The 26,610-nt window shown below is 45.9% G+C and overlaps 1 protein-coding gene across 1 annotated transcript in view; it reads left to right on the top strand.

The window, feature by feature from the left end:
• Window positions 1-26,610, top strand: part of TENM4 (teneurin transmembrane protein 4) — a 385,973-nt gene that overhangs the window by 324,717 nt on the left and 34,646 nt on the right. Inside the window, exons 20-22 of the mRNA XM_060160128.1 lie at window positions 6,422-6,654; window positions 10,807-10,961; window positions 16,500-17,377. Coding sequence (XP_060016111.1) covers window positions 6,422-6,654; window positions 10,807-10,961; window positions 16,500-17,377 — 1,266 coding nt within the window. The remainder of the gene's footprint in view (window positions 1-6,421; window positions 6,655-10,806; window positions 10,962-16,499; window positions 17,378-26,610) is intronic.

Genomic DNA, 26,610 nt, shown 5'->3' with positions numbered 1-26,610 from the left:
ATACTAATAATAATATGTAGAGAGCATTTAATGTGTCGCAGAGAGAGGGTTGTGTTTTACATGGATTATAGCAGTTCACCCCCAGACCACCCTGTGAAGTAGGTATTCATGATACACCCAATTTACAGATGAGAAAACTGAAGCTCCCCAACTGTGTGACCTTGAAAAACTTATTTCATCTGTCTGATCATTAGTTTCTAATTTGAGGATAATAACATGTCTCTTGGAGAGAGGAGCACTAATGATTTATTATTATTATTACTATTATTACTATTATTATCATCATCAGAACAATTATATGATGATGATTATGTCTCCATTTTTCCCCAAAAAGGAATTCAGTCCTCTTACAACCAAAGACACATGTATTAAAGTAAATTAAGTAGAGTTTGGGAATAAGAGAAAAAAGGAGGAAACACATAAATGTGATTACACATCAAATAAGACTCTGAGCTTCCTGGAAGCCAGATTAAACAGGGAAACAAAATTGTTTTCATGGTTTACATCATCAGAAGTGGGAAAATATGCCCACTTCTAAGCAGAGGAATATTTTTTCCTGACACTGAAATAGAAAAGAGATTTCCAAAGGTCTCTGTGTGGATGATACTGAACTATGAATTGATATGTGCCCTCAAGTTCAGTTTTGTAGAAAACACAGTACATTTCATATGAAAATCTTGGATGAAAACCTAGCATTTATCATTAAAACCTCCAGTCAGTGGTGGTAACTGCCTGGGACACAGCCGGGGTACAGGGGGACCTAGCCGGGAAGAGTTAGGAGCCAGGGCCCTTGTCCAGCTTTGCTGTGTATTCATGCGGCCTTGGGGTGGTCACTTAGCTTTTCTGGTTTCCAATTGCATCATCTATAAATTGAGAGAGTTGTGTTTTTGGTACCTTTTGTTTCTGACTTTTAAGCAGTCTTTTGATGTATCCATGGTACGATTTCAGGGCTGGATTCCTGTCCTCTCTCAATTCATTGTTCTCTCACGTGCCAAAACCTATTTAGAAAGTGAACCGAAGCGGAAGGGAAAAACCGAATTTTTTTCTGCCTTCCAGTTTTCTAAAGACAATCAGGAGGGAGAAGACCAGGGCTCCGGCTCTGATTTTAACTGGTACCTGGATATTGGTAAATCCCTTCCTCTCTCAGAGCCTTAGTGTTCCCATCAGTAAATGCCAGAAGTAGATTAAAGAAATTCTAAAATTGTGTCCTCTTCGTCCGTTAGCATTTACTGTTCCAGCTGCTTCCAGGGATAGCATTTGGCTCCAGGCTGGTGCCCTTAGCCTGTGGGTGTGTGTCTCTTTCTTTGACCTTTACAGCCTCAGTTCAGCCTACCATACTGGACATGCTCAGCACAGAGACCCCCACCCTGGTCCTTTGGGCATCTTCCTCCCTGCGTCCCTTCAGGGAACAAGGATCCTCACCTCTTCCCAGATCTCTCCCCTAGCGTCACGGAGGAATGTCTGAAGCCTGTTGTTCAGAAGTACATTTGAACTCAGTTCTCCATCAAACCCAGCTACACAGATTATGTTAACTCTGAGAGAGACCTTAATTGCCTAGGAAAATAGGTTAGACAGACAGTATTAAGTATGACATACTTGTCTTTTCCATTGTGCAGTAACATAAATGTTCTGGAGGTTTCGTAAGGTGACCAGCTGCCCTTAATTGGGCATTTTTATTTTTTAATAGAGCAGGCACTGTGCTCAAAGATTTGCATTCTTTATAGAATTTTGTCCTGAAGTAGCCCTTTGAAATAGATGTGATTATCCCCATTTCTGAGATGAAAAAACTGAGGCTCAGAGTAATGAAGTAATTTGCCCAAGGTCACCTACCAAGTGGGTTGTGGAGCTGGTATTTGAAAACCATGTCTGTGTGGTTCCAGTGCTCAAGCTCTTCCCACTTGTTCTGAGAACCAGTGAATCAGGTTCTGCCAGGGCTGCTACATGATGTGGGCAAAGGACGCTGCTAGCTTGCCTTTCATCCCAAGAGACTTCTGGGCTCACAGCTCCTACTAGGAAATTCCCTACATTGTCCAGAAAGAGGGCAGAGTGAGGCTTCACTGTAGCTCAGTAACTTCAGCATTGCTACCTTATAGCCTCTAAGGTTTTCGTAGCTTCCAGAGATACCAGGCTTATGTTTAAGGAAGTAGAAAAGAATGACCGTATTCTATACGCAGCCCTCCTCAGGATACTGGGGATCAGAATCGGATCAGATGCGGTCCCTGTCCACAGAACCAGGCGTGGGGTCTCAGGGTTAGGCCATCTCCCGTCTCATGCATTTATGGCTTGCAGAGTATTCTAAGTAATGCCCTGCTCCTCCAAGTACAGATAAGCAGCATCGGCATCCTCTGAGAGCTTGTTAGAAATGCAGGCTCTCAGGCCACACCCAGAACTGCTGAACTGAAGTCTTCATTTTAGCATGATTCATGGGTACATTAAAGCTTGAAAAGCACTGCTCCTAAAGCCATGGTTTCCAAATCCAGCTGTGCCTCAGAATCACTGGAGTGATTGATGTTAAAGGGACAGATGCCCAGGCCCTTCGGATGTGATGGGTGAGGCTTTTTAAAAAAGCTTTCCAGGTGAACCTGATGTGTAGCCATATTCAGAACCATCACCCTAAGACCCTTAGCGGTGGATGTTTCCTGTCTCTAATCCCAGACAGGTGGACCATCCTTCACTCACTGATTCATAAATTCAGCAGGCCTTTCTGGAACACTAGCTCTGCACCAGCCCGGTGCTAAGCACCAGGGACTTGAAGCCAGGCCCTGCCCTTGAGGAGGCCAAGATGTCCTTGAGGAGGCAGACAACTAAGCAGAAAAGGGTCTTAAGGTGCCAGAAGTACTAAAAGTATAATCTGCTGAGGGTCTCGTGGGACCACAACAAAAGAAAGAGGGAAAAGCAGGGTCCCAGGAATCCAGGAATGGTAGGTGTTCCAGATGAGGTGATGCTGGAGCTAAATCCCAAGAGATGAGCAGGTGCCCTGGAGAGAAAGGCAGTGGAGCTTTCTGGGCCCTGAGAAGCAGTGTGGGGAAGTAGAAAGAACACAGACTTCAATGTCCAGCACATCAGAGATGGAAATCCATCATGCCACTTAGCAGTTTCTGGCATTGCTCAAGTCACTTCACCTCTCTCATCTCATTTCTAAAAGTTTTTTTTTTTAATAAATAAATAAAAAGCACCTGCCTTCTGTGGTAGCTGTGACGAAAATGAGGTTGTGCATATAAAATGCTAGCACAGTGTCTGGGACAAATTGGCACCTGGAGGTAGTAGCAGATGCTTCCGTACCAGCAGCGGGCAGCTCTGGTTGCGCTGCTCCTGGGAGAGGTCCAGGCGCTGCTCCCGGTGCGGGTGTCCTGAGGAAGAAGTGAGCTGAAGATTATCCAAGAGCTCTCTGCCAACTGGAAAGGGCCGTTGAGCTGGATAATTTCATTCGCTCCTAATGACAATCCTGTGAGCAAAGCAGAGCAGAGATGCCATCATTCGACCCTGAGGGACCTACCGCTTGGACGATTTAGGTGACTTGCCCACGGGAGAACCCACATCCTCTCAGTTCAAAGCTAGTGCTTTCTCCCCTGCACTTAACTGACCCCCCCCAACCACACATTTGTCCTTGAGCACAAAAGAGGGGGCCACAGGACAATCCTGACCATGCCACCCTCTTCTGGAATTCACGGACCTGAGAAACGTCACCTAAGTGGTACTTCCCCAGGGCAGTGCAGAAAGACATCAGCTGAAACCTCGGGCGGGGGCTAATCTAAGTGGACAGGGCCCCCCCACCAGACTCCCTCAAGGACCTATTTTCTGCCAAGGTGGATAGCAACCATTTATCATGAGTGTGATACGCGAAGAAATGAAGGAATCACCCCCTCCTCCAGCCGTCATCAGGAAGCAGAAAGATCAAGGCTGCCCCAGCATTGCAGAGTAGGATCTAAGGTCACTGCATTTTATTTAGCCAGAATCAGTGCCATCTGGGAAGATTAAATCTGTGTTGCATTATAGGACTAGTCACAGGGGACATTTCAAGATAAACAGGACCTCTCTCCTGTTACCACCACCCCCAAAGGAGAAGTAAAAAAAAAAAAGCTAAGTAATTTGATTGAAAATCCTGTTTAAATAAACTAAAAATGGAGAGTCCGTCCACTTAATGGCTGCTGTGGGCTAGAAGGCACCAAGCTGAACATTGGAGATACAGAAAAGAATAAAACCCCGTCTCTTCCCACCAAGTATTTGGGAGACAGACACAAAAATAAATAGCCACAGCATTATGTTAAGTGTCCTGTAACCCAGATGTGAACAGATACGAATCTCAGGGAAGAGAAGTCAGGGAAGGTTTCCCAGCAGAGGTACCATTTGAGCTGACACCTGAAGAATGAGTAGCAGTTCAGCAGGCTAAGAAAGAGGGGGCACGGGGTATTCCCCAGAACAGGAAGAGCAGGGGCAAAGGGCGTGATGGCGCATTTGAGGGACTGAGCACAGGGGGTCTGTGAGGAAATGGCAGGAAAGAGGCTGGGAGGACAGAGCAGCCGCCGGGCACGAGGGGCCTTGTGTGCTGCTGCCAGGCTGAGGAGTCTGAATGAGCCTGTAAGACATGGAGGGTCCTGGAAGGTCCTGGAAGGGAAAGCATTGAGGTGACCTGTTGGGTTTGGGGTTAGATCGGGAAGGAATGGCTAGGGGAGGACCCGGGGCTGCAGGCAGAGACCTGCCCTTTGTTGAGGAGGTCATGAGACAGGCGAGTCAGGACTAGAGAGGCAGGACAGCTGGAGGAGAGCATGGCATCTTTGTCGTATTCAGGGAGAGGAAACAGGAAGGAAAGCCTTGAGTCTGGAGGCCTGGCCAGTCCCCAAGACACCTCCCAAAGCAAGGGATGGGTGTGATGAGGAACAATCAGACTAAGACCTTCAGAGAACCTGACACTGAAGATTACAGTGCCTCAGTCTCCATATGTAATTCAAAACCCACTAATTTGTAAAATAAAATTTTGTTTTTCAAAAGGACCCAAAACTTGCATGCCTGATGAGATGCAAAATAGCTTCTTTCTAGTCTCTTCTGGTCCTCTTACTTGTACCTTGCAGGGGTATAGAGTGCCCCTACTTTGCTGGGGCTCTAGACACTGCTCAGTCTGTGCCCCGAATCCCCTAGCATGGTGTGTGTCCCACCGTCCGGTGAAAATGGCCAGTGCCAGGCCGTCCAGGCTGAACAGAAGGAGATTCCTTATTCCTTTGAATCAGAAGATTTTCTAGAGACTTGGAGTCCCAGAGACTAGCAATATTTAGATGTAGTCTGAAGCCCTGGGAATGATCAGGCCACGTGCAGGAACCGATCGTTAGCTTCCCAGGAGTTATGAGTCTGACTCCAGTACAGCCTAGACCTGGAAGAAATTGTAAATCATACCTTGTGATAGGAAAATTCAGCCTTAATAAGAGATACCTACTCTGTAGTCCTGTCCAAATGCAAAAACAGACATAATGACTAATAATTAAAATAACAATTATGATTCTTAAGTACTACGTGCCATGTATCTGCTGAGTATTTTTCATACATGGTTTTATATAATGTTCCCAATACACCAGCAGGGGAGCTGTTCACATCCCCATTTTGCAGATGAAGAAAACTTGAGGCTCAGGAGGCCAGGTAACTCGCCCAGGTTTCAGAACCAGGAAATAACAAAGCTAGACGTGGAACCCAGACTGAGCTCACCCCAAAGCCCACACAGTTTTCCTGCCCAGTGCCTAGAGGTGGTGCCTTGTCTCCATAAGCCCTCTATACAGTCGTGGTCTAGCTTCGCTTTCTTCTGTTAGCACAGCCTTGCCTTTGTGGCTGTTTTCCAGCATCAGAGCTATCCCCAGCACTGCTCCTCTCTTCCGTTTGTTCTTCCTTGGCTATTGCTGCAAATTACAAACTAATCCTGCAATTCATTTATGTCTGTCTGCACTAGGGAGACTGCTGGGCTCCTGATAAGTGTAACATGAGCGTCCACAGAAGATGGTATTGACACTGGTTGGTGTCCAGGCCGAGGCCTTAGCCGTCAGTCCCCACATGGGGGTGGGGCTGCTGTGGGGAAGTGTTGGTGTGTCATTTTGTTCTGAAGTGTTTTTTAAAGTCAGAGTCTTTCGTGTTTCTGGTCTGGATTTACCGGCCACCTCTGGTAAGCCTCACGGATAGTCTTAAGAAAACACTTACTGAGCACCTGGTATGGGCATGGCACTGGGCATCACGGGCTTTGGCAAGAGGCATTTGCATTCATAGTTGGGTGGGAGGGATAGTTAGGCCAACCAGAGAGGTCAGAAACATTGGGCAACCATCACCCCAAATAAGGACATTGTCCCCATAAGACTTTTTTTACTTGGACTCAAGTTATGCATCTCCGGCTGCCTGTTAGGAAAGAAGAAAAGTGCTCACCAACTGTCGTGTCCTTGTTTTCCAGTCACAGCCCAGCACACAAGTACTACCTGACCACAGACCCCACGAGCGGGGCTGTCTTCCTTTCGGACACCAACAGCCGGCGGGTCTTCAAGATCAAGTCCACCGTGGTGGTGAAGGACCTCGTCAAGAACTCCGAGGTGGTGGCGGGGACAGGTGACCAGTGCCTCCCCTTTGATGACACTCGCTGTGGGGATGGTGGAAAAGCCACGGAAGCCACGCTGACCAACCCCAGGGGTAAGGCCTTGCTTTTAAACACTCTCAGTAACATTTATTGGGGTATTTTCCATTTCCAAAAGACGTATCTGTTTATCATTACAAAAAAATGTTGGAAAACGCTAAGAACTCTACGGAGGAAAGTTTAAATTGTCATAATTCCACCTGCCAGAAATTTTCCCAGTTAACATTTCCTGTCTTACCCCCTAGTCTTTTTTCTAAGTGTTCTTGTGCATGTAATGCTCACCAGAAACAAACAAAATGAAATCACATTAAACAACCTGTTTTAGCAACCTACTTTTTTTCCTAATTGATATATCGCAAATGTTTCCCCATGTCATTAAAGAGTCTTCGGTGTACTTGCTTTTAATAGCTATATATTATCCCACCAAATGGATGTCCCATTATTTAGTTATCAATACCCTCCTGCTGGATATTTATGCTACCTTTCATGTTATTGTTTGATAAAAACATGGCAGTGTATCATCTTTGCACATGTTCATGTGCTATAGGATGGGTTAACTCTAAGCTTCAATTCTGAGTGCTTCAAAAAGTTGGACCGCTTCATGCCCACAATCACTTTCCATTCACTCATTCAGCAAGTATTTACTGAGCATGCAGTGCAATGTACGTGCATAAATAAGTTCATTGTAGCAGAAAAATAAGACTTGAATGTGAATCTCTCAGATGGGAGGGGGGAGAAGTGCTCCCTGAGACGCAAGGAAAAAGAACTGTGCATGGCAGTCCAGAGCCAAGGGAGGTCCCTGTGTCCAAGAGACTGAGGAAGCTTTTTCGAGGAGTTGCCATCATTGTCAACAGACACCCATCAGTGTATGTTTACCATGTTGCAGGCCCTAAAGCCAATGACCTATAGTGTCTAAGCCACATGGCCCTTAACAATAAAATAGGAGTAATAGTATCTTCTGTGTCCACCTCCTAGGATTGTTCTGAGGGTCAGAATTAATATATTTCATATGATGTCCTATAAAAATGTCACGAGTGATCGTTTTTTTTAAATAGTGCCAGATTTCAGGGCGTGGTTTTGAATGAAAGCTGTAGGTTTTCAAATGAAAGCTGACTTACTCCTCCAAAAAGCCACAGTGCACTTCACACTCAGGAGTCCTATATTTAAAGTCACACATTGCCACCTAATAGCTGTGTGACTTTGGGTGAGTTGCTTAACCTCTCTGAGCCCCATCTGCCTCCTCTATGAAATAGAAATACACTGTACAGTTGTAGTACAGATTAACTATTACCAGGAATGTAAATGCTTGCTTAGGACAGTAGTACCAGGCACGTGATAAACATCCCATAAATGAGTAGTTCGTATTATAATTGTTATATTGTATGTGCAGCATACAATGTATCATATTATTTAATAGCATATGTCTCTACCACATATGTGAAGTGGTCAGCTGGTGACTCCACGGGGTAAATATTGTGACATCTGTGGTTAATCTCCTTCCTAATCGTGATTTCCTAATACTGAAAGAGTAGCCTGGAGTGGAAAGAACACTGGGCTTGCACTTAGGGACCCTGCATTACAATTTTGCTCTGCCACTCCCGGCTCTTGTGTCCTCCTTCTCTGTGCCTCAGGTTTCCCGTTAGTACATGTGAGGATTGGGCAGATGGTCCCCGAGAGCCCTTTTGGTCGCAACCTTCTGTTCTCTTAGAATTAAAACAGTTTTTTCTGAGAATCTTTATTTTCTCAAAATCTTTTCTCAGTTGCTCTACACGTGTGTTCTCCACCCTCCCCTCACAAACACATACACACGCATAGATGCAGTGACAGTGAAGTCTCCCCAAAGCCTGTAATTAACCCAGATAGAAATGACAAGGGTGCCACAATGTGCAGACACTGTGCAGCAGGGAGGAGAAAAGATGTCCGTCTATATAGCACAGCAAAAGGAGAACAAAATGAAGTAATTAATCAGGGGACAGACTGCTTCTATTAGCCTGTGCAGCCAACTTTGTAAACAAGAAACCCAATTGTTCCTGTAGCACTCATCCGTCCTAGCAGATGGAAGAGAAAGACTGAGCATAGCCAGGCAGACAAGAAAGCTCCTGTCTCGGTGCTTAAAGAATATAATTAAGTTACGTTCTAGGTAGGGACAGAATAAAGGCTTCTTCCCCCGCTTTGAGGCTGCCGGGTCCTCCATGTGAAATCAGCCTCCAGCCCTGAACAGCCTGAGGAGGGGGCAGGAAGAACCACAGCTCCCGTGGGTGTTCACACTCAGAGGCCCTTGGGTGTCTTAACTCCACCCTCCTGGCCGGTCATAGACACGTGGGCCCTGAGAGCAAGCACGAAGTGGGTTCCATGTTCTCATAATTGTAAGTCCTTAATAATTATTGAGGGCGAACTATTACAGGTCAGACATTATTGTCCACATTTTATCCATGGAGAAACTGAGGCTTGGAAGTAAAGTGATTCCCCTGAGGTTGTACAACTGGAAAGCTTTATACTTCAAGTGTCTCCACCTCTGTGAAGCTTTTTCTGATCCTTCTTTCAGTTCCTGCCCCAGAGAAAACTGAACAGAATGAAACTGACCTGAATCTCCTTTATTTTCCCGTGAACCTTCCCGGCTTCTGTCACTCCCTGGGTCCATTCTCATTCCCAGGCCTCCCCATCTAGAATGTGTGCTCCCCAGGGGCACATCCTGTCTGCCTCTCAGCCCCAGGACCCCTGAGCAGTTCACATTTTGAGGGGGCATGTCTACCTGTCGTGAATTCTCGACTTGGGGTATCAATATCACCCATGAGTGTTTTTAAAACAAGACTTGGTCCCGGTCCCAGCCACCCTATGAACTAATATTTCCAGGAGTGAGACCAAGCAGGTATATATCAAAAAAAAAAAATCTTCAGGTGATTCTGATACATATCACTGGTTAAGAAGTACTGATTTGGGCTTCCCTGGTGGCGCGGTGGTTGAGAGTCCACCTGCCGATGCAGGGGACACGGGTTCGTGCCCCGGTCCGGGAAGATCCCACATGCCGCGGAGCTGCTGAGCCCGTGAGCCATGGCCGCTGAGCCTGCACGTACGGAGCCTGTACTCCGCAGCGGGAGAGGCCACAACAGTGAGAGGCCCACATACCGGAAAAAAAAAAAAAAAAAGATTTACTAGAGTGGTCCTCAAACTTTGATTTGTATCATTATTACCCAAGGTGCTTGTCAAAAATACAGATAGATGCTCAGGCTCCACTTGAGATTCTCTGAACCAGGTACCTAGGGGGTGCATTTTAGCAAGCTCCCAGGTGATTGTCACACACATCCAAAAGTGAGAAATATAGATCTAGAACAATCCCTTCATTTCACAGCTGAGAAAACAAATGCAGGGACATCCAGTGACTTGCCTGAGGTCACACAGCTGGCTGGGGAGAGTCAGCAGGTGGGACGGTCTAGCAAATGGAGGAAGTGATGTTGAATAATAATTATGACTTCTCCTTTCAGTGTGCCTTTTTTTAGAAATTAAATTCACCAATTTTCCCTACACAAATCCAAAGGATTGTTTTTTTAGGCTCTATAATTCTGAAATAACCAATGAAGCTAAAATAGTAATAGGAAACTCCCTGGAGGTCCAGTGGAAAGGACTCCACACTTCCACTGCAGTGTACCCAGGTTCCATCACTGGTCAGGCAACTGAGATCCTGCAAGCCGCGTGGCACAGCCAAAAAATAAATAAATAAATAAATAATAAAATAGTAATAGACTAGAAAAATGTGAAGGATGATTATCTTGGAAGAAAAGAAAAATTGTTGCCCAAAAGGGATTTGATTATTATAATTACAGGTCTTCAGAAGTAGGTTAATTTAAATAATCCACAGTTTTGACATTGAAAAAGTTCCTCCTTGCCACTACCTCTAGCGCTTAACAAACTCCCAGAAGTTATGAGTCCAGGTTGTAGTGCCTGGCTGAGACGATAGGTGAAATTCTCCAGAGGCAGCAAGGTGGAAGGACCAGAGGGCTGGAGAATCTGAACACCTGGGTTCTAATCTCTGCTTCGTACAAGCCTCTGGGCAGCTGTCTTCTCGTCTTCAGAAAGGGCATGAATGTTGTTGGAAGAAGCTAATCAAATCATAAAGGGGGAGGTGCTCTGTCCACCCGCAGGTTTCCATGAGTATGTGTGTTGTTACCACCTCGAAGGCTGAATCCCCTGTTTTGGCTTCTCTACCCCAGGCATCACGGTGGACAAGTCCGGGCTGATCTACTTTGTGGATGGCACCATGATCAGACGCATTGATCAGAATGGGGTCATCTCCACTCTGCTGGGCTCCAACGATCTTACCTCAGCCCGGCCCCTGAGCTGTGATTCTGTCATGGATATTTCTCAGGTAAAAGGAGAAAGCTTCGTCTGCTAGAGCCCTGGGTCTGCACACTCATCCTCTCGCCGGCCCCCAGCCAGCCTGCTGGCCGTTGATCTTTACATTGCACGAGGCTGTAAGCACACTCTCGGTGAAGTGCACTAAGGACACGCAGATGGTTAGGGCACGGCGCGGTGCTCTGGAAGTTCACCATCAGAGGTGACAAGTGGGTGACAGAAGGAGGCTCGGGGGACAGTGAAGAAATTTGCCTCAGGAAGCCTCGAAGGCAGCAGAGCCTCACACAGTGTGAATTTAAATCCATAACCTTCTGAATTCCCACTTTGGAAGCACTTATAGATACTTGAACATTGTCTGTTCTCTTTCTAGACTGTAAGCTACATGAGGACAGGAATTCTGTCCATCTTTTCCTCTACTGTAACCAGGGTACCTGGTATGCACAGGAGCACAGCCAATATTTCTTGGTTGATTAGTTGGTTGATTGACTGATTGAATCCCAGCTTTGCCATTCACTAGCTGTGTAACTTTAGACACGTTGCTGAGGTCCTTTGAGCCTCACTTTTCATATCTGTAAAATGGAAGTAATTGGCATTGGCCTGGCAGGATTGCCTTAAGAATATATGAAACGGTGTACGCAGGCCTCCTAGCACTGCTTGACACTCTGGAGGTGACCGATAAACAGAAATTCTAGTCCTGCTTTCACAAAGGAGGTGACATTTGTGCCAGGTTTTGAAGGTTGAATAGGAGTTTGTTGGAAGAAAGGAGACATTTCACACAAGGAAACAGCATGTGCAAAGGTACAAAGGTGTTAATGGGCCTGGAACGTTCAAGGAACATTGGAAAATTGGACACTGAGCATAGGGTTCTTGGAAGGAAGTACCAGGAGTTGCAACTGGAGGCATGCTTTGGGGCCAGTTAGGGAAGGACTTACCTTACCATACCAGAGTTTGGACCTTAGCAGGTGGGTGCTAGGATCCCGGTGTAGACCCAAGAAAGACACAAGGTTCTGGCTGTTCAGCATGTCCCTGGTTTGTCCTGCAGTGACTTGACAAGGGGTGTGTCCTTTATTGCTAGATCCTTTAGCAGGACCTGGCTGGTGCCGAATCAGTGAACATCCGTCTTGCCAACATTAGCAAAACCAAGGAAATAAGGAGGCTCGAATCACATTAGATTTTGAGTTGGTGTCAGCAGTGGGCACACTTAGCTTTTTAAACCCCCTCGCTTCTAGGGGAGCCTGCACATGGGCCCTTTGCCACTGACCGCAGACCTGCTCCCTCAACTCAGCGGGCGGCGGCTGGGAGACCTCTCTGGTCATGCCTGTCCCTACTACCGATGTGTGTCGCAGAGCCCCTTCCCCAGAACTCAGGGCTGCTGCCGACGGCCCAGCAGCCATGTCCCTTCCCTGTCAGATGCTGGTGTGCACCAGCTAATATAATCGTTATGCTCCAGTGTGGAATCTGTTCTCTGCCACCTGTCTTTCCAGTATGGCAGGCCTCCCCTTGCTGGCTTGAGAGTTTCCCTCTCCAGTCTGTAAGCAACCATGATTTATCCATCAGGAAGCTGCCACGGCCTGAAGATGTGCGTCCAAGTATTTTCAGTTCTCAAAATGGGCCCTCCACCAGCCAGCAGAGGGTGCTGAAAATTTTCAATCTACACATTGGAAAATTGTTTAACTTTAGCTAGAAGTACTGCCAAGCAGCCCGATCAAAGGCTTGCAAGACAACGGGCATAGAGTGGAGGGGGGAAAAGAACCTACACTTAAATTCAGAAACCCTGGACTGAAATCTCTATGGCCCTGGTCCTCAACACCCTCCTCTGAATCTAAGCATGGGATCCTTTTTACCAAACTCTCCAACACAGGCATAACCTCTTATACACACGTACGGGAAGGGGGCCTGGCTTTCATTCTCAGAGATTCCTCTGTCACAAACACGCAGCTGCTTTACTGTGCCCCGTGGAGCAGGGAGGTAAGGCAGAGAGATAAGAGCACAGCTCACGCAAGAGTGCAAAGGGGAAAACCAAGGAACTCTCCGGGAGGAGACAAAGACCAGGCCAGAGGAGAAACTAGAGGGAGGCAGAGAGTAGAGAAGGAACAGAAGATGCTGCAGCCTGTTCAAAACGGGATTAGTGCTCAACTCTGCAGCCTGTGGCCACCACAGACACAGAGTATAACTCTGTCCGTAGAGTCCAAAATGACTTCCTGAGAATTTAGTATGTGCCAGGCACTGTTAGAAATGGGGATACAGAAAGGTTACGACTTCACTTTTCTTGTTTAGCTGTCACCATAATCTGTCAAGGTAGGTATTACGTACCCCATTTTATAGATGAGGAAACTGAAGCTCGGTGAAAGAAAATGTGGTTATAAATGCAGAGCCCTGTGCTAGGTTCCCTCAGGGGTATGGAAATGAAATTTTTTTTATGACATCATGTAAAACACTTTGAACTTCTTTCCCCATATGTAGAAGGTGGTAATAAATATTTCATAAGAGCCTAGCACAGTGTCTGGCAGCTAATAATAGGCTGTAAATATTCATTCTCTTTAAAATTTACCAAGAATTTCCTTGTGAGTTGTCTCGTTTGATCCTCACAACTACTCTTATGTAGTATTTATTACCACCTTCTACATATGGGGAAAGAAGTTCAAAGTGTTTATGTAACTTGAGGAAGATCACACCTGTGGACATTGGCGGACTGAGCTAGGAAGTGTGCTGTCCTGACCCCAAATCCCTCGCTGTCTGTATGCCATTCACCAGTCAGTCATTCGTTCACCCATTTGACAATCCATTTTTGCAAATAACTCTGCAACAAGGTAGTCAGCTCAGAGGGCTTTAATAAAGGCACAGAATGCTCTGGAGGATGGGGCGAGGGAGCTCCATTCCGTCTCAGGACGATAGAATGTGGGAGCTGGAGGGACCTCAGAAATTGCAAACTCTCATCCCTCCATTCTGGTGATGGGAAATGAAGCCTCCACAGGATCATCGCTAACAGGGAGGTAAAATCAAAGAATCATAGGTACTTGGTCCAGAATCATCATGCAGGCACTGTGACTCCAAGGGCACTGCTCCTTCTTTCCCAGGTGCCTGTGTGCACATGGGCGTGCAGGAGAGAGCAGGAAGGGCTTGCTCTTCCCTCCTCCCCTCCTTCCTTTCCCTCTCCCTCCCCTGGCACCTCCGCCCCCCTCCCCACCCGCCCATCAGGGCGCCATCGTCTTTTGACCATAATGACAGGCGGAGGTCTCAGCAAGTCTGTCCCCAAGGTGCCACAGGACCAGAGGGCATAAAAGATTTAGCAGCCAGTGTTGACAAGAAATGGGCTTTCGGAAACTGAAAATTCCCCTGTCACTTTCAGGTGAACTGCGTTCTTGATGCAGCCAAAGGCACTGGAGATGCTGTGCTCCAGAGACCACTGGGAAGGGCGAGGGAGGCAGCCCGGCTGCGGGGCGGGGCTCTGGGCTTCGGGACAGGCCACTGGCTGCCTCGGGGCGGGGGCCCTGCCCTGGGGAGCAGAGGGACCCAGGCTGGGGTGAGGGAGCAAGCAGACTCTTGGAACAACGGCCTTGGGCTGGGGCCTATGCCATTCTGAGAATGGCCCTGAGCTGAAGGGGCAGATAGATGAAGGTGGCCACATCTCATATGTATATTATCTCTGGAGCTTCTTTTTACATTAGTAAACTACCACATGCACATTGCAGAAAATATAAAACATTTAAAATGACATAGAAGAAAGTTAAAACTACCTCTCATCCAGATAACGGTTAACATTTTGATATATACCCCTCAAGCTTTTACTCTCCCTTCTATCCATAATCTATCTAATTTATTGTATTTTTTTCCCCAATTGGGATCAAACTGTGCTTACAGTTCTGCAGACTGTTCTTTCCACTTAATACATAGCAAACATCTTCCCATGTCGTTAAATATTCATCTATAACATCACTTTGAACTGCTACACAGAGTATTCTAACTTAAATGTATGAACTAAATGTACTGTAATTTATTTGGCCAATTCTCTGTCATTGGGCATCTGGGTTGGTTCCAATTTTTTACCATTATTAAAAATGGCTGTGATGAGCACCTCTGTAGACAGGGGTGTACAAGAGTGAATTTCTGGGAGCGAAATTGCTTATCCAAAGGTTTATACTTGCTTAAATAAGCCCCAAATTGGACTGAATGTCAAGGACTAGAAGGGGGCTCGGGAACCTAAGGCAATGAGCCCCCAGGGGTGGGGTAGAAAAATCAGCTGGAGGGAGCAGCTGGCAGCCCATGTGCACTATGGCTGGATCTCGTGGGGAACACAATTGGCAAAGGGCTTCCCTTAGTGCCAGCACCTCCCAGGGTGATGTACCCAACGTCCCAGCCTCCACGGCCACCCAGGCAAGAAACAAAGCATCCTTGCCTCACACCTGCTGGCTGCAATCCCCTGCCTGCCCACCTGTGATCCCTGCCAGCTTCCTGACCTGGCTCAGAGGAGGCTCAGACATGGGGCCCAGGACCTCTGAACCCCTCACTCCCGTAGCCACTGTTGTTAATCTCTCCCAGGTGGACCTGTTCTCTGAGGTGCTAGAAACCATTATCGAGAGCAAGGTTTCCCCAACTTCAGTGTGTACAGGAGCCTCCCAGGGATTTTGTTGAAATGCAGATTCGGATTCAGTAGGTTTCAGGTGAGGCCTGCCATTCTGCTTTTCTGACCAACTCTCAGGTGACGCCAACGCTGCCAGTCCAGTGATCACCCCTGAAGGAGAAAGATCCAGTTATGATTTCCAGCCCCACGTTAGAATCAGCCAGGAAGCTTTCATGCCTCTGCCCGAGCCCCACACCCAGGGATCTGATTTAATTGATCAGAGGTGGAATTTGAGCACCAGTACTTTCTTAAGTCACCATCGGTAATCTGAATGTGTGGCCAGGTTTGAGAATCACAGGTCTGGAACTATGTCAGACAAGAGCCAGTGTTACTTTCTCTTTACATTCCCAGCACCTAGCCATGTATTAATCCATGAACTCAAAGAATTGAGAAATCATCCTTCATGCGTGTAGCAACAATGCATGAAGCATCTTTCTTACTCCTACTTCAGCCTCCAGACTCCATCTGCCTTCCCCTCCCCCCTCTGCAACATTAGCTGCCATTATCTGAGCGCTTACGGAGGGTCAGACTCTCTGCGCCACTGTCATTCCCGTTTTACAGATGTGAATATTGAGGCTCAGTGAGGTAAAGTAACTTGCCCACGGTCGCAAGTAGGGGAACTAGGGTCTGAACCCAGGCCGGTCTGGCTCCAAAGTCTCTCCTCTCGCCTGCTTTTCTTGTTTATTTGTTATCCCCTTCTTCGTGTTTTTGTCAGTCGAACGTAGACCACCAGATGTCTCCGTGAGGGCTCTTGCATGCTTTCTGTCTGCTCGGGGGCTGATATCCATGGTGGATGACAGGCTGCTGCGGGGATCAGGCAGGACTGCCATGTGCTGGCACTTGGGACATTGTTATGGGCTCTAAGGGGTGTGGGATGATCAGTCGTGGGCACCTGGCCAGGCATTTGAGTGTCTGTCTCTCCACTGTCAGGTTCGCCTGGAGTGGCCCACAGACTTAGCCACCAACCCGATGGACAACTCCCTCTATGTCCTGGACAACAACGTAGTCCTGCAGATCTCTGAAAACCACCAGGTTCGCATTGTCGCCGGGAGGCCCATGCACTGCCAGGTGCCCGGCATCGACCACTTCCTGCTGAGCAAGGTGGCCATCCACGCAACCCTGGAGTCGGCCACTGCCTTGGCTGTCTCTCACAATGGGGTCCTGTATATCGCTGAGACCGACGAGAAGAAGATTAACCGCATCAGGCAGGTCACCACCAGCGGAGAGATCTCACTGGTTGCCGGGGCCCCCAGTGGCTGTGACTGTAAAAATGATGCCAACTGTGATTGTTTCTCTGGAGATGATGGCTATGCCAAGGATGCAAAGCTGAACACCCCGTCTTCCTTGGCTGTCTGTGCTGACGGGGAGCTCTATGTGGCTGACCTTGGGAATATCCGAATCCGGTTTATCAGGAAGAACAAGCCTTTCCTCAACACCCAGAACATGTATGAGCTGTCCTCCCCAGTCGACCAGGAGCTCTACCTGTTTGATACCAGCGGCAAGCATCTGTACACCCAGAGCCTACCCACAGGAGATTACCTGTACAACTTTACCTACACTGGGGATGGCGACATCACGCTCATCACAGACAGCAACGGCAACATGGTAAACGTCCGCAGAGACTCTACAGGGATGCCCCTCTGGCTGGTGGTCCCAGATGGCCAGGTGTACTGGGTGACCATGGGCACCAACAGTGCACTCAAGAGCGTGACCACACAAGGACACGAGTTGGCCATGATGACGTACCACAGCAACTCTGGCCTTCTGGCAACCAAAAGCAATGAAAATGGATGGACCACATTTTACGAGTAAGTACCAAGACCAGGCTGTGTGATGGTTTTGTTTCATGGATGCATTGTAGGATTAGAGGTGAACTGATGAAGTGTTAATTTGTGGATGTGTTTTATTTTAATTCACTTGGGATGCAAACCATGACCTATTATATGTTCTGCATGTTAATAACCCAGATGATTACTCCTAGGAAGGAACATGGTGTAGTGGAAAAGGCGTGAGCTATTTGGAGTCAGAGGAGTTGGGCTTGAATCCAGCTCCACGATGATCTTAATCGCTCTAGGGCTCAGTTTCCACCTCTGTAAAATGGAAACAGAGGATACCTGCCCAACATACTACAGGGAGGTGATGTAGATGAAAAGTATCAGTACTTGGTTAAGTGCTAGCATCTTCATATGACCACTGTCCAGAAATGTGGCAATGGGAGAAAGAACAGTTCCATGTGGAAGAACTGTCCATGTAATCAAAGCCCACATCTTTAAGTTTCAAAAATTTTCTTTCGGGCTTCCCTGGTGGCGCTGTGGTTGAGAGTCCGCCTGCCGATGCAGGGGACACGGGTTCGTGCCCCTGTCTGGGAAGATCCCACATGCCACGGAGCGGCTGGGCCCGTGAGCCATGGCCGCTGAGCCTGAGCGTCCGGAGCCTGTGCTCCGCAACGGGAGAGGCCACAGCGGTGAGAGGCCCGCGTACCGCAAAAAAAAAAAAAAAAAAATTCTTTCACTTTTACCATTTTGGATGGAGTTTATGAAGTGCATTACATGCCTCCCTTCTCAAACACATTATACAGACATAATGAAATCTTTCTTTTATGAGTCAGGGTCATTAATAGGAAACAACAACAATGCATTTGATGCTGCTGTTTGAAGATAGTTGCCAGGAAGTGAAGAAATGAAGCTATAGAACCCTTCATCCCTGCCCGAAGTGATTCTAAGCTGTTCTCTCATTAGCTCCTGTGCCTAATCCACAGTTTTACCACCTCCTCCCTCAGTGTGGCGCTATCGTGTCAGTGTTGGTTTCAGTCGTGGGACCGACTTCAGTAGCTCACTTCCCTTCTCTTCATCCAGGGTAGGGCTTCTTAACTGGTGTAGTCATAGAACCAGACATTCAGCTTATTATAATCCTCGCCAAAATTAAATATATATATCCACGGTGTTCCTCTATGAGGTATTTTAATGAATGGACCTTGTAACATCTATTCTACTTGGATTTCTTTGGCGTCTTTTTGAGGTCTTAGCCATGTTCCACACAACTGAGACTGGCAAATACACGACCCTTAGATAAGTACGTGGAAGATGGGGAAGGAACTAGCCTTGCTGCCCGTCACTGATGGGCTAGGAACTGCCTTATTGCATTCAGTCCTCACAACAGCTCTGGAAGATGGGTGACAGTATCTGTTTTACAGAAACAGAAACTGAGGCTCAGAGAGGCTCATTTGTTCACTGTTCTGTAGTGAGAACACAGCAGAACAGGGATCACCACCCAAGTCTGTCTGATGCCAGAGCTCATGTGCTTTCAGCTCTGCCCTGCTGCCCCTTGGCTGAGTTTGTTAATCCCAAATGAACCGAATGCTTGAGCTGTAGGTTTTTCTCAAGCTTGATCAAGCATCAGTTTCTCACAATCCCAGAATCCAAAGCAAAGGGAGCTGTAATCGATTTTTAAATATAATTTGCACACACAAAACAAGTCACAGCAGCTTATACAGAGTTCACGGGCTAAATTCCTTTCTCCAAACAAGGGCCTTGTAAATTACAAAGAAAAGACAAAGATCCAGGAAAACAGCAATTATCTTGATTAACTAATTGAAATGGAAATACGTTAAATAATTCAATTTTCCCCCCATTGCCCAATGGAGATCTCTAATTCGTTATTTAGCCAATACAGGGGTTTCTTTGTCTGAGCAAGTGGGTACACTCAATTAGTTCCCGAGGTCATGCCCTCAAGTCCCAAACTGAATGCTTGCACATCACTGCAGCCATTACTCTCAACCAGCCCTGAAACTGAAAACCATTTCCTACATCTCTACCAGAAAACATCCTGTTCCTCCCTCCCTGTCTTCCTTGATGAAATATACGGCCATATTTGATGTTTTATGAAGAATTCCAAAGTATCCACTTGATAGCTATACTCAGGAGTAGAAGATAAAAGCCCTAAAAGAAAAAAGTGAAATTCACTTTTTTTTTTGAGATCCTACTGTGTGCCAGGCTCTTTCCCATTTAATCTTCACAGCAACCTCAGATGGTAGGAATTATCAATTCCATTTTTTACAGATGAACAAACTGAGGCACAGAGAGATTAGGTAACTAGTCTAAAATCACACAGTGAGCACATAGCAGAGCCAAAACACAAGTCCATGTTCTTTTAATTACACTAACTGGGTTCACCTAAATTCTTTGCAACTTAACTATATGGTAGGGATTAAAATAGTACCTTTTTCATAGGGCTAGTCTAAGGTTCAAAATTTCAATGAGATAAAACATGGAAAACTCAAGTGTCTGACTCATCATAAGTACTCAACTGATAGCTGTTGCTGTTGTTGTTATTATTTCAAGCAGTATTAATATTAGTATTTCAAGCAATATTAGTGGCAGTACAAGTAATTGCAGAGATGATGTTTGGGCATGGAAGGTACCCAAGGCCTCAGAGCAGCTGTGAGTCACCTAATCAAAGGAGCAGACAAAAGTTGTAATTGAAGTAGGTAGAAATTAGAGGGCAGACCAGAAGAGCAGAATCAAGTGTCAAGTCTGAGGGATCAAGGTATGAACTAGGAAAGGGGTTAGATCCTTAAGAATATCAAAAATGGGCTGGAAAAAGACATGCAGAGTGGGTCAAAGGTTGTGAACATAACAAGGATACCAGATACCTATTTTCACTGGATGTTTGCCATGTGATTCAGGGGCAGACTGGCTTCCAGACCCAAGTCTCAACCAGACAGAAATAACACCTGATCTGCTCCATTTCAGGGCCATTATGGGGATCAAAAAACTAAATAAATACTGAAAGTGAAAATACTTTGCAAACTATGATGCTCCCAAGAAGTAGCGGTCTGATATTATTATCATTATGGTAATTCTCAGCACAGATTTGGACAGATTTTGCCAATGCACATTGCTCCAGTGAATTTCCCACTTTTAGCTCCATGAGGCAGCTTAACGGATTCCAAACCCAAATGCTCTAATATTCTTTTTTAAAAAATCAGCCCAGGCTTCCCTGTTACATGGGCTATTACTGAAACAAGTTTCAAGTTGGCTTTATCGATCCTCTCAACAGATTAATACATCTAACATAAACACCCCACACTTTAGAACAACTTGACTTAAGAGTTTATAATTCTGGGGAATCAAGGTTACTTTTCTTCCCTCAGCCCACAGGAAACCTCAGAATTTCCTCAAAGGGGTCTGTAATGCCTTCTTCATCTCCAGCGTGGTAGGAAACCTCAAAGGGGTCTGTAATGCCTTCTTCATCTCCAGCGTGTGGCATCATTAATTTCAGGCTTGGGCTCCTGGGCAGATGACATTTGGTGACTCAGAAAATGGCCTGATGAGCTGAGGCGGGTTCCAAAATTGTCTTGCTGGTTAGGCATGAGTAAGTTTCATAGGGGCAAGTGGCTCTGGCATCCCATGGTGCCCTGTGACAGCCCCTGTCATCCTTATGCTCGAGCTAACCACTCTGAGATCCTAACTAATGTATCTCTGTACAAGCTTGGGGCTTGCCACCTAGTAGATGCTCAGTAACTATTTTATGAATGAAATTCACATTCAGGAGAGAAGGGGGATAATGAAGGGAAGAAAAAAATATGCTGTAGCGAGAAAAATACTAGGTTTACATCGCAGCTCCAGCACTATCAGTGCTCCCAGCGGGAAATTGAATTCAGTTCAAATGGTTCCAATGAAGAGACTTGGCTTCCAGTTTCTGCTTGAGGATGTAAGAGCTAGAAAGAGCATTGTTCCCAACCTTACAATGAAAATAAGCCAAACAAATGGCAAATTCATGAGTTTTCCTTGAACTCCTTCTCTGAAGTCACAGGGCAACCAAGTGGCCAAATCCAAGGAGAGACAGAGTGTCACATCGCAGACAAGATGTGAGCGCTAACTTACCTGGTAGATGCAACCAGTCCCTGGGAGGAGAAGTTCAGCTTGGTGAATCTATAAAGGCTCAGTGTGTACTGGCAAGAGAGTATGAAGCCCTTGGAGACTGCAGAAATTGGGAGAGTCCACATCCTCCGGAACTTTTCTCCACAAACCCCATGCGGTACTCACAGAAAAGACTAGGGAAAGATGTAAGAAAATATCCCTTGTGGTAGACCTGGGGGAGGGGTACAGCAGCTGCTGAGGGAGGGGCACAAATTTCTGCCTGCTCCACCCAGACCCCTCTCACCTGATCTCCCACATGGAATAAAAGGCTTAATCTGTGGAGAGGTGGACAACACACACTATTCTACTTAGGTACTGGTGGAAAACCATTGCAGCTGAATGAAGGAAGAAAAAAATTTCTAACTACTGCTGGAAGAGAAGCAGGAATATGTAATGGGCCCAGACGGACAGCCTGAAAGGGGCAGGAGCATTGAAGAGGCCACACCCCTGAGACTCAGGGACACGTGCAAATATAAGATTGAGGCTTAATCAGAACAAAAGAGAATTCTCTCAAGCTCACCAGCCACCACCACTAGCTAAAAAGCTAAACATAACAATGAAAAGCAGCCTACTACTGGGAAAGAGATACAAGAGCCTAAAAAGAGACCCTTTCTAAGGCCCGGCACAAAGAGGGGACCTGAAACTGAGAATAGAATAGACACATTGAAAGAAAACCCTCTGGCAAACCAGTTTCACATCCTAAACTCAAGGTATTGCTGGAGGAATGTAACGCCTGTGATGCACTAAGGTTAAGCGTAGGAGTAACAAATTTCAAAGCCAGCCCAAATCCTACCTAAATTAACTTAAACTCTCTCACTAAAGTTTGAGCAGAAGGAAACTCATACTCATACCCCAAATCTATTACCTCATTGTCTACTGTGTTACACAAGATGTCACACTTTCAACTGAACATACAAAAAGGCAAGAAAAAGCAATACACTCCCAATAGACAAAGTAATCATCAAAACCACACTCAGATATGACACAGATGTTGAAACTATCTTTCAGGAATTTAAAATAACCAAAAATTATGTTAAAGGTGCTAATGGAAAATGTGAACAGCATGCAAGATCAGGTGGATAATTGCAGCAGAGAAATGAAAACCAAAAGAGAGAATTGATTGGAAATGCTAGAAATGAAAAACACAGTTACAGAAGTGAAGACTGCCTTTGATGGACTTATCAGTAAACTTGACACAGCTGAGGAAAGTAGGTAGGTCAATAGAAATTATCCAAACTGAAACACAAAGAGAAAAAAAGAATGAAAAAAATACAGAAAAGGGCACCAAGAACTGGGGAACATCAACTGCTCTAATATACATGTAATTGGAATTCCAGAAGAAGAGAGAAAGAACAAGGCAGAAGAACCATTTGAGGAAATAATGGTCGAGAATTATCTGTATGTAATGATAGACGTCAAACCACAGACCCCAAATCTCAGAAAACACCAAGCAGAATAAACACACACACACACTATACACACATAGATCTATGCATATCATATTCAAACTGCTGAGTACAAAAGGAAGAGAGAAAATCTTGAAAGCAGCGCCCCAAAAGGCATTTTTTACAGAGGAGCAAAGAAAAGAATCACAGCAGACTTCTCATCAGAAACCATACAAACTAGAAAACAGAAATGCTGAAAGAAAAAAAGAAATCTGTCAACCTAGAATTCTGTATCCAGCAAAAATATCTTTCCAATGAAGAAGTGTTATTAGAGGTATAGGCAGGGATAAGGGAACCAAGAAAGGACAGTGAGGCATCCAGGCACTAAAAACAGTGAACAACTATTACCAACCCTCGGGATGAAGGGCAAGGCAGGGAAGGAATACGATATTGTTACTTACTAAAGCCCAGTGGGAGCTGTAACCATGAAGGAGAAGGCATCTGGTAGAAGCTGTAATTGTGGGTGGATGCACCCACTGTTAGAAATATGACACCAAAGGACATGGAGAGTAGGGAAAACTCCTCCTTTTGACCTCCAGTCTCTTGCCATTTCCTGCCATTGACTGAACCCAACCAGAAGCAAGCTATCAAGGGGCCCCAGGGATGCAGTCTGCAGGGGTCAGCCCCTCTGAGCACAGAGAAGGGCAGAGAATGGATCTGAGGAGGGAACAGAGAATAAACAGCACAGACATTGACTGGCTCTGTGACATTGTACACATAACTGGCAGAGCCAGGGTTCAATGTCAGATCTGCCTGAATCCTAAGCACTTACCACCAGATGCATGGCCTCAAATATAAAATCAGTGAGAGCTAAGACCTGAAGTGATAGGGTGGACCAGATCTTAGAAATCCTGAAGACTACAATTCATTGTTGGGACTTAATTCTATGGGAAATGGGCAGGAAGGACAAATCTTTATTGCAGAAGGCAACAAGTAGAGCCTGGTTCTGCTGCAGTTTTGGAGCAGCTGCAAATGGTTTAGTGATGCCAATCTCTTACAGTGACCTGGGGTCAAGGGAACCGTTGGTGTGCATGGGCTGTGAACTCTAATTATTCACAGAGGTTACAGTGGCCATTTCCTCCATTTCCTCTTGTTGGTGATGGTGTTGTTTGAAACAATCATAGATGGAAGTCGTAAAAATCAAATCTTTATTTTCAACTAAAAAGTCCCTGATCAGCAAAAGTTTAGTATCAGAGAGGCAATGTGGCATTTTCCTCACCAGCCACGCATAGTAAAATGGCTCGAGATGTGAAGTATTGAGTGTGAAGAAGAAAGCTTTGCAGTGTATGTGAAGATACCCTTTAGTGGTCCTCTTCTGAGAGCCAAGTTCACAGCCACTCTATGAATCTTTTATGTGTGTTCTTTCCTCATGCTCCAAAGATCCTTTGGGAAAATGAGTGAAGAAAAGTCAGTGAAAGGCACTAGTAAAAAGCCAATCACCTGGCCGTCTCCATCATACCCCCAGATGGGGCTCAGCATCACTGCAAAGTCAGCTGTAATGGTAGCAAAGCAAAGCATCTTGAAGAGAAAACTGTCAGTCTTCTTGACCCAACTTGAGATTTCCAAACCCAATTTTTTCTTTACCATAGTTGAACAGAAAGGTTTTGATCTGAAATGGCACCATCTTTATGGGAAGCTTGATGAAAGAACACAGACTTTAAGGTCAGAGAGACCTGACAGAATCTGCGTTCCTCTGTTAGCTGTGTGAACTTACTCAAGGGACTTATCCTTTCCAAGCCTCAGCTTCACCAGTTGTGAAATGATGATAATAATGCCCACTTTCAAGATTGGTTGTGAGGGCCTCCCTGGTGGCGCAGTGGTTGAGAGTCCGCCTGCCGATGCAGGGGACACGGGTTTGTGCCCCGGTCCTGGAGGATCCCACATGCCGCAGAGCGGCTGGGCCCGTGAGCCATGGCCACTGAGCCTGCGCGTCCGGAGCCTGTGCTCCGCAGTGGGAGAGGCCACAGCGGTGAGAGGCCCGCGTACCGCAAAAAAAAAAAAAAAAAAAAGGTTGTGAGCACAGTGCTCAGTACCTAAAATGTACTCTATGAATATTAATGAATTTTCGCTTCCTCATATGGAAAGTGAGAGGTAATAGGGATGGAGTTCTTAGTTATTCTCATCCCAGGTCTTGAAAAAACAACAATAATGTCTACTATTTATTTATTTATTCATTTATTCATTCATTCATCCAAGAATTATGTATTGAGTACCTTTTATATGCTGGGTCCTGCTTGAGGCACTAAGAATACAAACAAGGTCCCTGTCCTCATGGAGCTTATATTCTAGTGGGAAAAGAGAGACAACAGTCAAGTAAACAAATAAACAAGATGATGAGTGAAAAAAGTAAAATAAGATAATGTGGTAAAGATGGGAGGACCCATCAGAAAGGGTGATCAGGGAAGGCCTTGCTGGAATAATAACTTTTGAACTAAAACATGAGTCATAAAAGGAACTAGCCCTACCAAGATTGGAGGGAAGAGCATTCCCAGCAAAGGGAACAGTCAGTGTGAGCACCCCAAGCCTGGTTTGAACTCAGTGTGTTTGGAGAACAGAAGCAAATGTAATGGAACAGAGGAAGTAGGAAGGAATAGGGTTCAAGGTGAAATCAGAAAGAGGCAGGAAAGAGCAGATCATTCAACCAACACTCATTCACATTACTGAGCATCTACTATATGCTGGGCACTCTCCTAAATTCTGGGGATACACCAGTGACTGAACAAAGTCCCTTCCTTCAGGGAGTTGATAGTCTGGTGAGGGCAGTCTCATGGGGTCCTTGCAGGCCCTGGAAGGAATTTGCATTTAAATATGTTACCGTGTTTGATCTTCAAGTATCTCTCTGAGACAGGTATTATTACCCTCATTTTATAGAGGAGAAAACAGAAGCACACAAGGTTATGTTATATAACCTACCTGAAATAGCATCATTTGTGATAGGAGTTGGATGGTTAGCAGAAAAACAGAACTGAGTGCCCACCCTCTAGGGTTGCATTGCTAGCAAGTGTAGAGCCTGGATTCAAAGCCTAGACCACCTGGCTCCAAGGACCTTCCCACACCAACATGTTCCTTCTGTTCCTCTCCAACGGAAAGGAAGAAAATTAGCCAGTAATTTAAGTAAAGCTGCAACAGACTTATCTAAGCCATTGTCCAGAAGTTGTCCCTCATGGGGCCAGGGTTTGAGGCAGCCACTTGTAATCCAGGGAGCGCAGACAGAGACCTGTCCCCAACACCCTGTTGGGGAGCACCAACATCCTTTCCCTTAGCAGCTCTGTAGCAGGAAGAGAAAGGGCCCCACCAAGGGGGCCACAGGGCAGAGGTCAAGGTCCAGAGGATGGGCAGCTCCAGCTCCTCCCCGCAGAGGCAGAAGCAGCAGCGTTCTGATGGCATAATCACAGGTATTGATCAGGCGGCAGAGAGATCCAGTGGCATTTCTCAAGCTCCAGGAAGTGCTGAAATGAATGAATAAGGGACAAGAAAATTCTATAAATTGGCTGTTCTGTTGGACGTTCATTTAATTAAGACATTCAGTCCTTCTAATGGAAAATGTGAGGAATGGAAATTACTGTTTTTGGCCATCTCATATAAAATAAAAGCAGATCTTGAAAGCAGGGGGCCTTTTCATTGTATCGTCTTCAGGCTCAATTTAATTATGTATTACAGGCCACCTTCAATAAT

This window comes from Lagenorhynchus albirostris, chromosome 9 (genome assembly GCF_949774975.1).
Source record: "Lagenorhynchus albirostris chromosome 9, mLagAlb1.1, whole genome shotgun sequence".
In the NCBI taxonomy this organism is placed as follows: domain Eukaryota; kingdom Metazoa; phylum Chordata; class Mammalia; order Artiodactyla; family Delphinidae; genus Lagenorhynchus; species Lagenorhynchus albirostris.
This window is presented reverse-complemented; position numbering and strand designations above follow the sequence as displayed.